At 45.9% G+C, this 16823-nt stretch overlaps 2 protein-coding genes across 3 annotated transcripts in view; one reads left to right on the forward strand and one right to left on the reverse strand.

Annotated features, from left to right (window-relative positions):
• LOC147098169 (prosaposin-like) overlaps positions 1–4233 on the forward strand; it is a 37116-nt gene extending 32883 nt beyond the window's left edge. Inside the window, exons 9-11 of the mRNA XM_085971373.1 lie at positions 1193–1273; positions 2306–2416; positions 3188–4233. Of these exons, the coding sequence (XP_085827499.1) occupies positions 1193–1273; positions 2306–2416; positions 3188–3223 (228 nt within the window). The 3' untranslated portion in view covers positions 3224–4233. The remainder of the gene's footprint in view (positions 1–1192; positions 1274–2305; positions 2417–3187) is intronic.
• usp39 (ubiquitin specific peptidase 39) overlaps positions 1–16823 on the reverse strand; it is a 73029-nt gene that overhangs the window by 2864 nt on the left and 53342 nt on the right. Inside the window, exons 12-13 of one of the 2 annotated variants that reach the window (XM_085971371.1) lie at positions 9271–9357; positions 8003–8105 (exon numbers count right to left, since the gene is read on the reverse strand). In XM_085971371.1, coding sequence (XP_085827497.1) covers positions 8049–8105; positions 9271–9357 — 144 coding nt within the window. In that variant the 3' untranslated portion in view covers positions 8003–8048. Of the gene's footprint in view, positions 1–7141; positions 8106–9270; positions 9358–16823 lie in introns of those variants that run through there. The other variant, XM_085971370.1, reaches the window with a different exon arrangement.

Genomic DNA, 16823 nt, shown 5'->3' on the forward strand with positions numbered 1-16823 from the left:
ATCAGATGAAGTGCTGGCACCAGGATTTCACTAATACAAGTGGGTGTGTGAAATTGATAAGTGTCTATTTGAAATGTGAAACACCTAGCAGCACGATTGTAGATTGTGTCCTTCCATACTTGAGTTGTACATGGAGAGGGCATTTTGGCCTGACGTACTGGTGAGTAGGGGGTCAATCACTGATGATGGGAATGAATTGGGAGCATCGCACTGAAAGCGGCTTGGCACACTGAAATCTTTTGTTGTCTTTCCCTATCGTGTAATGGTACCAATAATTCCCTGGTAATTCATTCACCGCTTTATTGCCTCTCCAGTTCTACCTGGCTTTTCTGTCAGTCTGCTTGTCCATCCATGTACAAACACAATACATAGTGAATAAAAGCTGACCACCTGCTACCAATACACTAAAGTGAGTGACAATGCAGCAAAAAGTCAGACGAATGTCTCTTGGCGTTTGTTATTGAAATACAACTCTGCCCACTGTGTGACTTATGCTCAGCAAGAGCACTTCATGGCGGAGCAGTGCTCCGTTTTGTGCATAGTGAGAACAGAAAATGGGGGAGTGAAACAAAAACTGACAGGGACAGCAAAGTGCACACAAACCAATGCAAATCCTAGCAGAGCGTCGAGTAACCGCAGGTATAGAAAGGGCTCTCACATGGTGCATCCACTTTCTTGTTGCAACTGAAAAAGTGGGGGGGAAAAAGGCAGTGAAAGTATGTTCAAAGTCATTCTGCCAAAAACAGTAAAACATTCAGGAACTTGCTTCACACTTCCTCAACTGTGGTTTAGAATCTCAAGCTGCTGAACTTTGTACCTGCGCCTCCCACTCATGCACTGCAGGCCCTGCTATACTGGATTAACCCTTCAAAGGTTTCTGAGGTGTTGGGTGGAGGATAGCACAATGTCCCATATTCTAACCTCCCTCTTGCCAAGCTCCACTGGATCCCTGTGCCCCAATGAACTGACTGGAAGGTCTTCATCGATCTTTTCATGTCCACAGCCATATCGCCTGTTTGCACCCTTCACTCATTCGTCCCAGCTCTACCGCTCTATCAAAATCTCCCCAGCGCTTCCCTTATCCCTGTTTGGTGCTTTCTGTTTTGTATCTGTTCTGTAAACCATTTAGACATCGTTAATTCTACTAGAATGGGATTGCTGATTTTTCTTTTGTTCAATCTGGTTTGTGTAGTGTGAAGATTTTGTCCACTCCTATAAACCCAAGCTCGGCACTCTCCTCCAGAAGTCCCAGGTGGAAAAAGATGTTTGTGCGGTAAGTGTCTAAAGGCTATCGCTTTCCATTGCGAGGGAGATCTGGTAATTCATGTTTAGATATTTCCTTGTACAAAATTTGTTGTCGAAATACTGCTTGCTCACATTCTTTGTGACAAATCTGATAGAACATGTGAGGATGAGTGGTGACATCAGGTTCAGCTGATCCAACAGTCAACTAACCTGCTGACACTGTTCAAGCTCCTACACAGAGCGCAGGGTATCGGAAGGCAACTAATGCAGTAAGTTTCGCACAGAGATCTCGCCATCTGTGTTGAGGTTCGGGTTTTCTGACTTGTAATTCAAATCAAGAGTACAGGTGGGGATCCCCCTAATCCGAGCTGCTGTGATGTCAACAAGCTGTCTAAGCAGCCAGTCAAAACGCAGAATTCTCAGACAGCAAACCTGAAAAAAAAATTAGAGCAAAACAAAGATTGGGGCTCTCCTGGGGGAGAAAGGGAACCCTGAAGTGAAGACGAACAAACTTTTAAAAACATTTTGTTTTTAAGTTTCTTTATTAAAATTTAAGATTAAAATGGGTAAGTTTGACACTGCACAAGAGGTTTTCAGGCCCATAACCTTTGTTCAGCAGTCAATACGCTGTTAAAACCCCAGTTACACCCAATCCCTTTGGGTCTAACTTTTAGTGGGGCATTTAACAGCAATATTGCTGCGGAAGAGCCGAAGTTTCTGTCCATTTCTCTGATTTGAGTGACTGCCTGCTGGGTGAGGGGGCACAGCACAGCCTGGGTCGGAGCAGTGACTGGCAGACCACAACCCCAAGATTTCCAAATGTGCCTGCGCCAAATGCCAAAGTTGCAGTCAGTTTCAAAGGTGGAATGAGGGCAAACGCTGCCAGTTCACCGTCATCGGGACTGCAAATTCCGGGCCAATATCTTGTTTAAAAAAAACCCCACAGCTTTTGGAACAATTTTTGCAAACTGTACCCTTTGCGGTTGATCTCTGAGCTGTATAAACACATGTTCATTCAGGAATACACCTCCACCAGTATTCTCTATGTATTTACTGACAGGAACTGGATATCTGTGTAAGAAGAGAGGATGTACACCTGCTTGGTGAAAATGAGTGTACCTGGGGACCATCACACTGGTGCAAGGACCTGGAAACTGCCATCCGGTGTAATGTAAGCATAACTTCAACCCTGTGTAATGAATGGAGTGGCAGTGGGTAAAGATTTATAGGACAACAGATTGTGGGTAACCGTCAAAGCGTATTTAAAGGCTGTTATTTATTACTTGCTGGCTTCTTGCTTTGGTTCTACAAAATTGGGTGGGCCCAGATCTACTTGCCCTTCACATGGCTAACTCCTCATACGATACTAAAAGACCTTTCTTTCATATACCATTTACACCAGTTATCACAGGGACAGGAGTTCTGCGAATGCGCTCTTCCTAAATCCTCGTGCAGTATAGAAAGATTATCTTTCATGTAACATTTCTGGTCATTTTTACAAAGTAGACTGGAAAAACTCTCGACTAATGGAGGCACTAAATAAACTGCACACCGTTAAGATACTGATTTTTGCAATCTGCAGCCTTTACATAAAAAAGCCATCTGTTTATCAGCACTCTACAACCAAGAAAGCAACAAGAACTGACACCAGCCTGCACTAAGGCATGAAAGCAGTTTGTGGCTATTAGTGCTGCTGCCAGTACCCATTCCCAGTTATACCCTTGTTCTATACCTGTGTTTTGTGAAGGGCTATAGCTCACAAAGCAGGGAACCACTGATGACAAGCTAAATCAGGAAGCAGTGATTAAGTGATGTCAAGCTTGAGGGATTCAAGAACAATTCAGTGAACAGTTTTGCAGAAGATTAGAGTGGTGCCCTCCTAAGGTCTGTTGCCGACAATATAGTGTTCTCAATTTTATATTTTGGCTTTCTTTTGTTTTAGGCTGTCGAACACTGTAAGCGGCACATCTGGAACTAAAGCCATCCTGCAAATTCAAGAAATTTTAGCATCCCTGGTGGAAAATTGCATAAAGTAAAATAAAATTCAGGACCAGCTGAAAGAATAGTTCTGTCCAACTGCGTGTGTTTTTTTTTAAAGTAGTTTTGTGTTCTTGCAGCTTGTGAATAATTGTTAATACAGCACAACCCCTATAGTTGTGAAATGTCCTGCACTGACTGATTAACCCTTTCCTTCCATCCTAATCAGTTCTTCTGGGTGGTATTGCTCAAGGTTTTTGTATGAAATGTGAATTTATAATCAGATTTATTCCATGAATTAACAGTTGAAATTTGTAATTTAATGTTTTATTTTAAAACTTCAGAAACAGATTGGGAATTGAGCCTTACTTGCAGCCACTGGACACGGAGCTGTATTCGGGTTAGGGAGAAAGAACCACGGCCCTGCAGTCTCCCTGGGCAGTGGGCACAATGGCAGCTGCCTCGTAAAGCCTGGGATTGTTTGTTAAACCTGTGAGGATTTCCCATTGTGTGTGGAAAGCTACAATGTGGTCCTCGAACAATAAGGGAGTGAAACAGTTAACACTTGCAGCAACCGACAGTTTGGAGTCTGTGAGCACAAATGTTAACATTCAGTTAAAACCCGTTTGCCTACATAACAATCAGATCTTTCAAAAAGCAATTCATTGCATATGTGTGACCGAGAAATTGTGAGGTGATAAGGCACTGTTTAAGTTCAGCCTATCTTTTCTATGGGTTGTTTAACCAAACCACCCACACTATTAGGACTAACACAATACACATTTACTGATTTTTTTTTTAAAGAGGGAAGCAAAGGCGATGGGGACAGAATTTTAACCATTGATGTAGATCTGAATTCACTCATTAACACTTAGGAGTGGATTAAACATCCTTTCCTTGCCCGCTGATCCTGTGTGTAGCTGATGTGTGGAGCAAAGATGGTTGTGTGGGTTAGGCATTTATTCATCATACTAAAGTGCTTTGTTTGCTTAATAAACTGTTACCAACATACTTATTTGTGAATTGATGTGATTTATTGCCACGTCTTTCAATTCTTGTTCTTAACACCTCACTCCAGTAGCTATTCAGCATATGTGAGGCTCAATGTTGAGTGTCAGCAGGCTATTCAGCTGTGGAGAGCATCACAACTAATCCCAGTCCTGTTCTCAACTGATACACACTTCATTAGGCAGTGACTGGGAGCCTGGAGGATTTTCCTTTCCCTCCCCCAACCCTGAGGAACTGCAATGCCACAGTAGAGACAGGCTAACTCAACACAACGTGGGAATTGACAATTCCATTTGATTTTGGACTAGGTGTTTCACAATGACTCCACTTGCTACATTCATACTATTACGGGACAGGCTGCGTCAACAGTAATGTCCTGTTGACTCATCATCATTGGGAGCCATTTATAAAACCAGTATGATTGAGCAATTTTAAATATATCATAGCTTCTTTCCCCCCCACCCCCACCCCACCAACTTCAAATGAAATAAGTACGAGGTCATCAGTAGGACCTGTTGTATAGGAGTTCCTCTTGTGATGAGTTGCAGACAGACAGAAAACTCTCTCTCTCTCCTAAATGTTTAAACCTTACTGGTGCCCGACTACAGGCCTTGGCCCATCATAAATCTTTCTCTTTGAAAAAAGAAAGGTCCAGGACTCAAGTTAATGACGTTTGTGTACAAACTAACTCTGGTCCCCCTCAGAGGATCGGCTTGAACGACTGTAATCACATTAGTTTCAGTTTGAGACAGGGAGGTTTAATCATTTGCCTCATTTATAGAAAATGTGAGGTAGCTGATCACAAAGCAGCAGCTGTGGTGCCCCAAATGGCTCGGGTGCCTCTGGGCTAGAGAAATAAAGATCAGCCTTGCGTTAGTCTGGGAGTCCCACTGGAAGTGGATGCATGGAAGGGAAGCGATTCTCAGACGAGGACAAAATCAGACTCAGCCCTCCACACCAACTGCAGTGGTTCACCACCACCGTCTCAAGGACAATTAGGGATGGGCAATAAATGCCGGCCTCACCAACGACATCCACATCCCATGACTGAATTTTAAAAAAAGTCTGCAGATGCTCACAGTCTAGGCTCTCACATTTAAAATGACCACTCCAGTGAGGCACCAGAGAGACGCTAGCATCCATGCAAGCACCAGAATCAGGATCTAAAAATAAATACCGTATGTTGTGTTCATTCCTCTGGGGCTGTTATTTTCATCACAAACCCTCAATGAACATGCCACATGTCCTATTCTCAGACTGAAGATGGTACCTCAAACACTTACACCAGTAACCCCGCAGTCACCCAACACCAACACCAGTAACCCCGCAGTCACCCAACACCAGTAACCCCGCAGTCACCCAACACCAACACCAGTAACCCCGCAGTCACCCAACACCAACACCAGTAACCCTGCAGTCACCCAACACCAACACCAGTAACCCCGCAGTCACCCAACACCAACACCAGTAACCCCGGTCACCCAGCACCAACACCAATAACCCCGCAGTCACCCAGCACCAACACCAATAACCCCGCAGTCACCCAACACCAACACCAGTAACCCTGCAGTCACCCAACACCAACACCAGTAACCCTGCAGTCACCCAACACCAGTAACCCCGCAGTCACCCAACACCAACACCAGTAACCCTGCAGTCACCCAACACCAACACCAGTAACCCCGCAGTCAACCAACACCAACACCAGTAACCCCGCAGTCAACCAACACCAACACCAGTAACCCCGCAGTCACCAGACACCAACACCAGTAACCCTGCAGTCACCCAACACCAACAACCCCGCAGTCACCAGACACCAACACCAGTAACCCCGCAGTCACCCAACACCAACACCAGTAACCCCGCAGTCACCCAACACCAACACCAGTAACCCTGCAGTCACCCAACACCAACACCAGTAACCCCACAGTCACCCAACACTTACACCAGTAACCCTGCAGTCACCCAACACCAACACCAGTAACCCTGCAGTCACCCAACACCAACACCAGTAACCCCACAGTCACCCAACACCAACACCAGTAACCCTGCAGTCACCCAACACCAACACCAGTAACCCCACAGTCACCCAACACTTACACCAGTAACCCTGCAGTCACCCAACACTTACACCAGTAACCCCACAGTCACCCAACACCAACACCAGTAACCCTGCAGTCACCCAACACCAACACCAGTAACCCTGCAGTCACCCAACACTTACACCAGTAACCCCACAGTCACCCAACACTTACACCAGTAACCCTGCAGTCACCCAACACTTACACCAGTAACCCCACAGTCACCCAACACTTACACCAGTAACCCTGCAGTCACCCAACACCAACACCAGTAACCCCACAGTCACCCAACACTTACACCAGTAACCCCACAGTCACCCAACACTTACACCAGTAACCCCACAGTCACCCAACACTTACACCAGTAACCCCACAGTCACCCAACACTTACACCAGTAACCCTGCAGTCACCCAACACTTACACCAGTAACCCTGCAGTCACCCAACACTTACACCAGTAACCCTGCAGTCACCCAACACTTACACCAGTAACCCCACAGTCACCCAACACCAACACCAGTAACCCTGCAGTCACCCAACACCAACACCAGTAACCCTGCAGTCACCCAACACTTACACCAGTAACCCCACAGTCACCCAACACTTACACCAGTAACCCTGCAGTCACCCAACACCAACACCAGTAACCCTGCAGTCACCCAACACTTACACCAGTAACCCCGCAGTCACCCAACACCAACACCAGTAACCCCGCAGTCACCCAACACCAACACCAGTAACCCCGCTGTCACCCAACACCAGTAACCCCACAGTCACCCAACACCAACAACCCCGCAGTCACAGAACACCAGCTGCCCAACACCAAAACACAATTTTTCAATGAAAATTTTATTTATCCTAACTGACACAGTAATCAATGCTGAAAATGTGCAGGGAAGCAGTCCTGAAGTGAAATATTTTACTGATACTTTTTTTTAGAAAATTCTACCAACAAGAGGAATTATTTCAAACTCCAATCTGAATAAAATTGAAACCTGAGATTGCCCTCCTTCAATGTTCAGGAGACAGCAGACTATTCCAAAGGTCTTGGAGGTCAGATTCTGCTTCATCACTGTTACATGGAACATGACAAGAGTATGTCAGATGGATTTTACACATACATCCCTAGGCTAAAACAAAACTGCAATCTGGAGCAGGGAGACTCCTCTGCAGTAATACAGAGTAAAGAGGCTCTCTGCTCCCAGCTCTGCAGCATCTGAAGTAACAGCAGCCAGAATGTAAAAGGCAGTTTAAACTTGAACAAAAATGAAAGAATGTCATAACAAAAACACAATGAGATTTGTAACATCCTGCAGGAATCATTCTGCCAGGGCTCCAACAAACAGAATATAAGGACAAAGACGAGAACAAAAGGTGTTTAAATCAGTCGGCGACATTCCCAGGCGAAGAGAATTTCTGCTATCGCATGGCACTCCTTCAAACCAGACTCATTCCATCAAAATATTCAAGGCAACATCCCCCAGTGTCAGGGTTATCAAAGAAGTTACTGTCAATATTGGAGATGTTGCGGCTTTGGACACACATCAGCGGAGGTGGGTAATCAGTCTGAACACAATGTAACGACAGTGTGATCCACACCTCCCAAACACTTCAGCTTACAGGCTATTGTCAGACTTTGTTTTCAATATTGCCGGGATCTTTCAGGTCCACCCGAGTAAGTCCCCGCTTACCATGGGTAAGCTGCCCATCATCAGTGAATTTTCCCCCTGCCCCAGTTCATGCTCCTTTCTGACTGGGCAGACTTTCATCACTGTCCTCACGCCTCTTCCAGATCTGTTGGTGAAACAAAACACTTTTTTTTAATAATATGCAAAACAGGCAGGAGATATTTGGCTTACTCACTTACTCCAACATTGACAGAGCGGTCACATCACCATCTTATTAACCTCCTCACATTATTCAACTGATAAATGTGAAATTGAGCAGCAGCACGCATGTTAATCCACCATCACTGATAGTCTATTTTAGACATGGTGCAGAACAGCTGCAAGAACCGATTGGTTTAGTATCAAAGTGCACTCCAGCCAAGGCGGTGTTACTGTAAGTCGGAGTCTCTCACGCACCAGTCACCTTCCTCCTGGGGAAGGGCTGCTCACATCCAAACTTTAGTTTCTTGAAACACTAGTTCCATTTGTTCCGGTACTCCAATTAGAACCAGCGCACACAATGTCCTCTCTGAATTGTCATGACAAGTATTACAGTGGAAGAAAAAATAATCACAAAGAACTAGAAGTGATAAGAGCTCCCACGCTCCAGGTATTTTCATATTATTGAGAAGCGGAGGTGAAGGGCCAAGGCGCTCAGTCCAGGACAGCATTAAGCCTAAAGACAGCAGGAGGGGAAGCATGATAAATCAGGAAGTAGTAACTAGAGACACCAAGATTGGGTTTAAAAAGCTTGTAAGTTGTAGAAGGAAGGAAAGATTGTGGGTGGTTAAGGAGTTCTACTGGTTTGAGGTCTTGGGAAAGAATTAGTTAAAATAGGAGATAGTGAAGATTTCAACAAAGTACATTATGTACTAGAGACACAGAAGATGTCAAGACTGTAAAAGACCATCGATCCATCAAGTCTGCCATCCTGCCGTCATCTCAGTTGTAACTGGTGATGTGTTTCTCTTCAAGCTACTTGTCCAGTTTTGCCTTGAAGATGCTGTAACTAGTTGCCTCCACAATCTCTATCGGTAAGCTGTTCCAATGACCAAGTACACTCTCAATCAAGTATTGTGTCCTTTATATTCCATCGGAATCTGCCTTTTCTCAGCTTAACCTGGTGTCCCCCCATTCTGTGGTCTTGTGTCAATACAAACAGCCCTGATTGTAAGAATATGGCCATAGAATATACAATACTTACTGCCAATTTGATATGACACAAAATGTTTGCCTATCATGCAGTACCAGAGAGGTGCTATATATGTAACAGTGCCACTGGCAGCACGAACCTGAATGTAGGCCTCAGACAGGGTGATCATTTGTGGCAGGATGTCAGATACTTGTAGATCCTGCAGCTCATACCACTTCCCTGTGCCCTGAAAGAAGTACAACAAAAAGGTTAACATTTTATACTGACAGGACAGAGTCTCATACTGCAGGAGCCAGTACACAGTGTTGCAAGTATCTCGGTCAAATATGACAGCAAGCTGCAATACTTCCCAGATTACACGCCAGCTTTATCTTACAACAATACTTAGAGCAGCAAGTGCAGAATAGCAGGCATGTAATAGGCACAGAGAGAAAAATAAAACTGTCAGCACTGGAAATCTGAAATAAAAACACAAAATTCTGGAAATGCACAACTGGTCCATCAGCATAAGAACATAAGAAATAGGAGCAGGAGTAGGCCATTCGGCCCTTCTAGCCTGCTCCACCATTCAATGAGATCACAGCTGATCTTTTGCCTCAATTCCATTCACCGGCCCTATCGCCCTCCTTTGACTTAATACTAGCTTTAATTTCTTTTGTTAGCCATGGTTGGATCACTTTTCCTTTTGGGTTTTTATGCCCTAGAGGAATATATGTTTGTTGCAAATTATGCATTATTTCCTTGAATGTTAGCCATTGTATGTCCACCTTCATACCTTTTAGTGTAGTCTCCCAATCTACCATGGCCAACTTGTCCCTCATACCCTTGTAGTTTCCTCTATTTAGATTGAAGACCTTGGTTTCAGATTGGACTACATCACTCTCAAACTTAATATAAAATTCAATCATATTATGGTCACTTGTCCCTAAAGGCCCCTTTACCACAAGATTATTGATTAGCTCTTTCTCATTACACAGTACCAGATCCAGAATAGCATGTTCCCTGGTTGGTTCCTCTACATACTGATCCAGGAAACCATCTCGCATGCATATCAAGAATTCGTCCTCCACACCATTAGTGGTAATTTGATTTGCCCAGTCAATATGTAGATTAAAGTCCCCCATGATTACCGTATTGCCCTTGTTACATGCACTTCTAATTTTTTGATTGATACTGTGCCCTACATTACCACTACTGTTTGGTGGCCTATACACAACTCCCACCAATGTTTTCCACCCTTTGCTGTTTCTTAGCTCCATCCAAACTGATTCCAGTTCTACATCACGATCTGCCAAGCCAAGATCTTTTATCTCTACCGTACCGATCTCATCCCTTATTAACAGTGCTATGCCACCTCCTTTTCCTTTTTGTCTGTCCTTCCTAAATGTTGAGTACCCTGGAACATTCAGTTCCCAGCTTTGGTTACCCTGCAACCATGTCTCTGTAATGGCAATTACATCATACCCATTTACTTCTATTAGTGCCATTAATTCATCCACCTGTTGCGAATGCTACGTGCATTTAGATAAAGTGCCTTCAACTTTGCCTGTTTTAATATTTTTCTGCACTTTGACCCTCTTTACTCTTGGCCTTTGTTGCTGCTCCCTACTAGTTTTGCTGACTACTTTTCTAACTTGCACTTCCAGCTTTGAATCTCTGTTCTGGGTCCACACTTAGGTTCCCAGCCCCCTAACAAACTAGTTTAAATCCTTCCCAACAGCACTAGCAAACCCCGGTTCTGCTGAGGTGTAACCCGTCCAGCTTGTACAGGTCCCACCTTCCCCAGAATTGGTCCCAATGCCTCAGGAATTTAAATCCCTCCCTCCTACACCATCTCTCCAGCCACGCATTCATAGTCATAGAGTTATACAGCACGGATAGAGGCCCTTCGGCCCATCGTGTCCGCGCCGGCCATCAAGCCCTGTCTGATCTAATCCCATATTCCAGCATTTGGTCCGTAGCCTTGTATGCTATGGCATTTCAAGTGCTCATCCAAATGCTTCTTAAATGTTGTGAGGGTTCCTGCCTCCACAACCCTTTCAGGCAGTGAGTTCCAGACTCCAACCACCCTCTGGGTGAAAAAGTTCTTCCTCAAATCCCCTCTAAACCTCCCGCCCTTTACCTTGAATCTATGCCCCCTAGTTATTGACCCCTCTACTAAGGGAAAAAGCTCCTCAGCATCCATCCTATCTATGCCCCTCATAATTTTGTACACCTCAATCATGTCCCCCCTCAGCCTCCTCTGCTCCAAGGAAAACAAACCCAATCTGCCCAGTCTCTCTTCATAGCTGAAGCGCTCCAGCCCCGGTAACATCCTGGTGAACCTCCTCTGCACCCTCTCCAACGCGATCACATCCTTCCTGTAGTGTGGCGACCAGAACTGCACACAGTATTCCAGCTGTGGCCTAACCAGTGTTTTATACAGTTCCATCATAACCTCCTTGCTCTTATATTCAATGCCTCGGCTAATGAAGGCAAGTATCCCATGTGGTGTATGTGCCTTTAAGAGCAATTGTGGTGTATGTGCCTTTAAGAGCCCCAGGTGTGCGTAATGCCGGTAATTGCCACTTGGGCTATATAAGCCTGTGTATTGTGTATATCCTTTAGAACCCCCCCCCAGACTTGCTTAGTAAATACCTATGAACCAACTCCTGTCTTCAGTGTCTTTATCTACACACGGACACCACAGTGGCGACGAAGTGGAAACGGACTTACCTGCAATTCGGCAGCACCTCAAGGACAGCGTCCAGAAGACTCAAGGAAGTAAGAGAAACTGTGGTTTCACCAGCTGGTCAAGCTGGTGGCAGGTACTGCGCTAATCCTTCCTGGGCGTCAGGCTGGGGCTCCAGCGACGGGCTCTACAGCTGGGACAGGCAGCGACATCGGAGGCAAGCAATAACGGACTGGGAGGGTGCACTCGGGAGACGGCCGGCGCGGCAAGCAGGTCAGCATTTAGACCTCAGTCGGAAACGAGTCTCCAACAGTGAATAAACGGAAACCACAGTAAAACACCGTTGTTATCGGTAGCAGCGGTGGGAAAGCGCGGGAAGCGCCATATCTTGCTACAGAAAAGAAAAAAGCGCGGGAAGCGCCATATCTTTTTTTTGAAATGCCTAAGTCTGGCAATATTGATGCTTCTGATAGCGAATCAGAGCCTAACTTTGGCAATATTGATGTTTTTGATAACAAGATAGAGGATTGGACCACATATGTAGAAAGAGTGGAGGTGTTTTGCACCGCAAATGGAATAGAAGATGAAAAAAAAGCTTCAGTGCTTCTGGATCTAATGGGCGCAGAAACATGCAAGCTGTTACGCAACTTAATCACTCCAGCCGAACCGATGGACAAGAATTTTGAGGAGATTGTTGATACCCTACACTGCCAATTCGAGGCAGGACTGGCAGATTCTCTGCAAGACAAATTCATCTGCGATCCCCCAAGTGTAGAAACACAAAAAGAGGTATCTTCTGGAAAAGATTTAACACTGGACAAGGCTTTCAGTGCAATAGGAGCGGCAAGGAGACAGCAAAGGCCACAGGACATCGGCACCCATGAAATGACACGGGGTTTCGAGAGATGTAATCGCTGCGGCAGATCCAACCATGACCAGAGGGATTGCTGGTTCAAAGAAAAAGCATGCAGACGATGCGGAAAGTTAGGACACATTCCACGTGTATGCCGATCTGAAAATAAAAAATCCACTAACGGGAAAAGAATCAATAAGGAAAAGCACATGAAGGTACAAATGATGACGGACAGTAGCTCCAAAGACCAGAAGAGCGATAGCGACTCCGGGAACAAGAGACTAAGCTCTCTCAAATTACATAATGTAATTGCCAATGAAGATTACCAGACCATTTGGGTTACCCTCATAATAGCAGGGTCCCCAGTTAAAATGGAGCTAGATACAGGATCAGCTCTAACCGTAATAAATCGACGAGATTACGAGAGGCTATTTTCGCATATACCTCTAAAAGACACATCCATTATCTTAAAAACATATACGGGGCAGAAAGTATACCCCAAAGGAAAAATAAAGGTGCCTGTGGTATACAACGGCAAAGAAATACAAAAGTTGTATTTATACATTCTACAAGATGGTGGTCCACTGTTGTTGGGACGTGAATGGATAAGGAAGATACGTTTAGACTGGCACTCCATTCAGGCACTGACGGTGACCAGTAAGGAAAAAAACAATGATGACATCATACCTGAACGATTAAAAGACATCTTGGCCAACGCCAAAGAAGTGTTTCAAGAGAAACTAGGAACCTTGAAAGGCATCACCGCCTCAATAAAAGTGGACGATGCAGCAATTCCAAAAATTTTTAAGGCAAGACCGGTACCATACGCAATACGTCCGGCAGTCGAGGCGGAGCTGGAGAATTTGGAAAAGGCAGGCGTATTATCCAAAGTAGATTGGAGCGAATGGGCAACACCCATCGTTCCAGTCATGAAAAAAGCATTGAAAAATAACTCTGAGGAACAGAGAAAAATTCGCATCTCGGGGGAGAGCAGCAGCGGAGGAGGTGAGCCCGGTATAAAAACCGGCGCCAAGGCAGAGGCCCGACCAGTTCGGGGGAGAGCAGCAGCGGAGGAGGTGAGCCCGGTATAAAAACCGGCGCCAAGGCAGAGGCCCGACCAGTTCGGGGGAGAGCAGCAGCGGAGGTGGTGAGCCCGGTATAAAAACCGGCGCCAAGGCAGAGGCCCGACCAGTTCGGGGGAGAGCAGCAGCGGAGGAGGTGAGCCCGGTATAAAAACCGGCGCCAAGGCAGAGGCATACCAAATCAACAGCAGAGGAGAGAGGTAAAAAGTAATCCAAGTGTGACGTCACCAGGGAGCAGGTAAGTGATTGGTTGGTGAGTATTTCTCTCTTTTCAATACAAGCTTGAATTCTGTGGTGTTACATTTCTGTGGTGTAGTGGGGACAGTTGGTAAATAAAGCGCCCTAGAGTATACCTGTAACTGGGGTATTGAATAAATTTTTTAATTAATTAAAGGAGTAAGTCATGGGAGGAGAGCTCAGACCCGTGTTCTGCTCCTCTTGCTCCATGTGGGAAATCAGGGAAGCTGCCAGTGTCCCTGACGACCATGTGTGCGGGAAATGCATCCAGCTGCAGCTACTTGCAGACCGCATTGCGGCGCTCGAGCTGCAGGTGGATGAATTTTGGAGCATGCGCGATGCTGAGAGGCTCGTGGATAGCACGTTTAGCGAGTTGTTCACGCCTCAGGGCAGGGCAGCACAGGGGGTGACCATCAGGCGGAGCAACAAAGGCAGGCAGGTAGTGCAGGGAACCCCTGCGGGCATCCCCCTTTCAAACAAGTATACCGCTTTGGATACTGTTGAGGGGGATGACTCACCAGGGGAAGGCAGCAGCAGCCAACTTCCTGGCACTGGGGGTGCTCCTGCTGCCCAGGAAGGGGGGAAAAAGAGTGGGAGAGCAATAGTGGTAGGGGATTCTATAGTAAGGGGAACAGATAGGCGTTTCTGTGGCCGTAGACGTGAATCCAGGATGGTTTGTTGCCTCCCTGGTGCCAGGGTCAAGGATGTCACTGAGCGGCTGCAGGGCATTCTGGAGGGGGAGGGTGAACAGCCAATGGTCGTGGTCCACATTGGTACCAACGACATAGGTAAAAAGAGGGATGAGGTCCTGCATCAAGAATTTAGGGAGCTAGGTAACAGATTAAAGAGCAGGACCTCAAAGGTTGTAATCTCTGGATTACTCCCAGTGCCACGTGCTAGTAAGTATAGGAATGGGAGGATAGAGCAGATGAATGCGTGGCTAAAGAGTTGGTGTAGGGGGGAGGGTTTTACTTTCCTGGATCACTGGGCCTGCTTCTGGGAAAGGTGGGACTTGTACAAGTCGGACGGGTTGCACCTGAACCAGAGCGGGACAAATATCCTTGCGGGGAGGTTTGCTAGCACTGTTGGGGGGGTTTAAACTAACTTGGCAGGGGGATGGGATACAGAGGGGAGCTGAAATAGGGGGGGATGTGCTGCCAATTATAGAGAAAAAAACAAAAGTCAGCTTGGTAGACAGGGCAAATATATAAGGGCAAGGCTGGATGGCATCTATTTTAATGCAAGGAGTCTTGCGAATAAGGTGGATGAACTGAAGGTGTTGATAAACACATGGGAGTATGATATTGTTGCTATCACGGAGACATGGTTGAGGGAAGGGCAAGACTGGCAGCTCAATATTCCGGGGTACAGAATCTTCAGGCGAGACAGAGGGGGAGGTATAAGAGGAGGGGGTGTCGCAATATTAATTAAGGAGTCAATTACTGCAGTAAGGAGGGATGATATATTAGCAGGGTCCTCTAATGAGGCCATATGGGTGGAGCTTAAAAACAAAAAGGGGGCAAGCACTTTGCTGGGAGTGTACTATAGGCCTCCAAACAGTCAGGGGGAGATAGAGGAACAGATATGTAGGCAAATCTCAGAGAAATGTGCAAATAATAGGGTAATAATAATGGGGGATTTCAACTTCCCCAATATTAACTGGGATAGTCAGAGCGTGAAAGGCTCAGAGGGTGTAGAATTCTTAAAGTGCATCCAGGAGAGCTTTTTGAGCCAGCATGTAGAAAGTCCTACAAGAGAGGGGGCGGTACTGGACCTAATTCTAGGGAATGTGGCCGGCCAAGTGGAAAAAGTGCTAGTAGGTGAGCACTTTGGTGATAGTGACCATAATATGGTAAGATTTAAGGTGGCCATGGAAAAGGACAGGGATGGGCCGGAAATAAAGGTTCTAAATTGGGGGAAGGCCGATTTTAATAGGATAAGGCAGGATCTGGCCAAAATGGACTGGGATCAGCTACTTGTAGGAAAATCCGCATCGGAGCAATGGGAGGCTTTCAGAAGGGAGATTGAGATCATACAATGGCAACATGTTCCCGTAAAGGTCAAGGGTGGTTCCAAAAACCACAGGGAACCTTGGATGTCAGGGGATATACGAGAATGGATTAGGAAAAAAAGGAGGGCTTTTGGTAGATACAAAAGGCTAAAGACGGAGGAAGCCCTAGAGGAGTACAAAAGGTGCAGGGGGATACTTAAAAAAGAAATTAGGAGATCAAGGAGGGGCCATGAAATAACACTGGCAAGCAAAATAAAGGAAAATCCGAAGATGTTTTATAAGTATATTAAGGGTAAGAGGATAACTAGGGAAAAAATAGGGCCCATTAGGGACAAAAGGGGCAATCTGTGTGTGGAGCCGGAAGATGTAGGAGGGGTTCTAAATGAATTTTTTGCATCTGTTTTCACTATGGAGAAGGACGATGTAGACATAGAAATAGGGCGGGGGGACTGTGATATGCTCGAACATATTAACATCGAGCGGGAGGAGGTATTGGCGGTTTTAGCTGGCCTAAAAATGGATAAATCCCCAGGCCCGGATGAAATGTATCCCAGGCTGCTGTGTGAGGCAAAGGAGGAGATTGCGGGGGCTCTAACACATATATTCAGGACCTCTCTGGCCACAGGGGATGTGCCAGAGGACTGGAGAACCGCTAATGTAGTACCACTATTCAAGAAGGGTAGTAGGGAAAAACCGGGGAACTACAGGCCAGTGAGCCTAACATCAGTGGTAGGAAAATTATTGGAAAAAATCCTGAGGGACAAAATTTGTCTCCACTTGGAGAGGCAAGGATTAATCAGGGATAGTCAACATGGCTTTGTCAAGGGAAGATCATGTC

This window comes from Somniosus microcephalus, chromosome 30 (assembly GCF_052327205.1).
Source record: "Somniosus microcephalus isolate GS21.2 chromosome 30, FLI_Smic_1.0, whole genome shotgun sequence".
Lineage (NCBI taxonomy): Eukaryota > Metazoa > Chordata > Chondrichthyes > Squaliformes > Somniosidae > Somniosus > Somniosus microcephalus.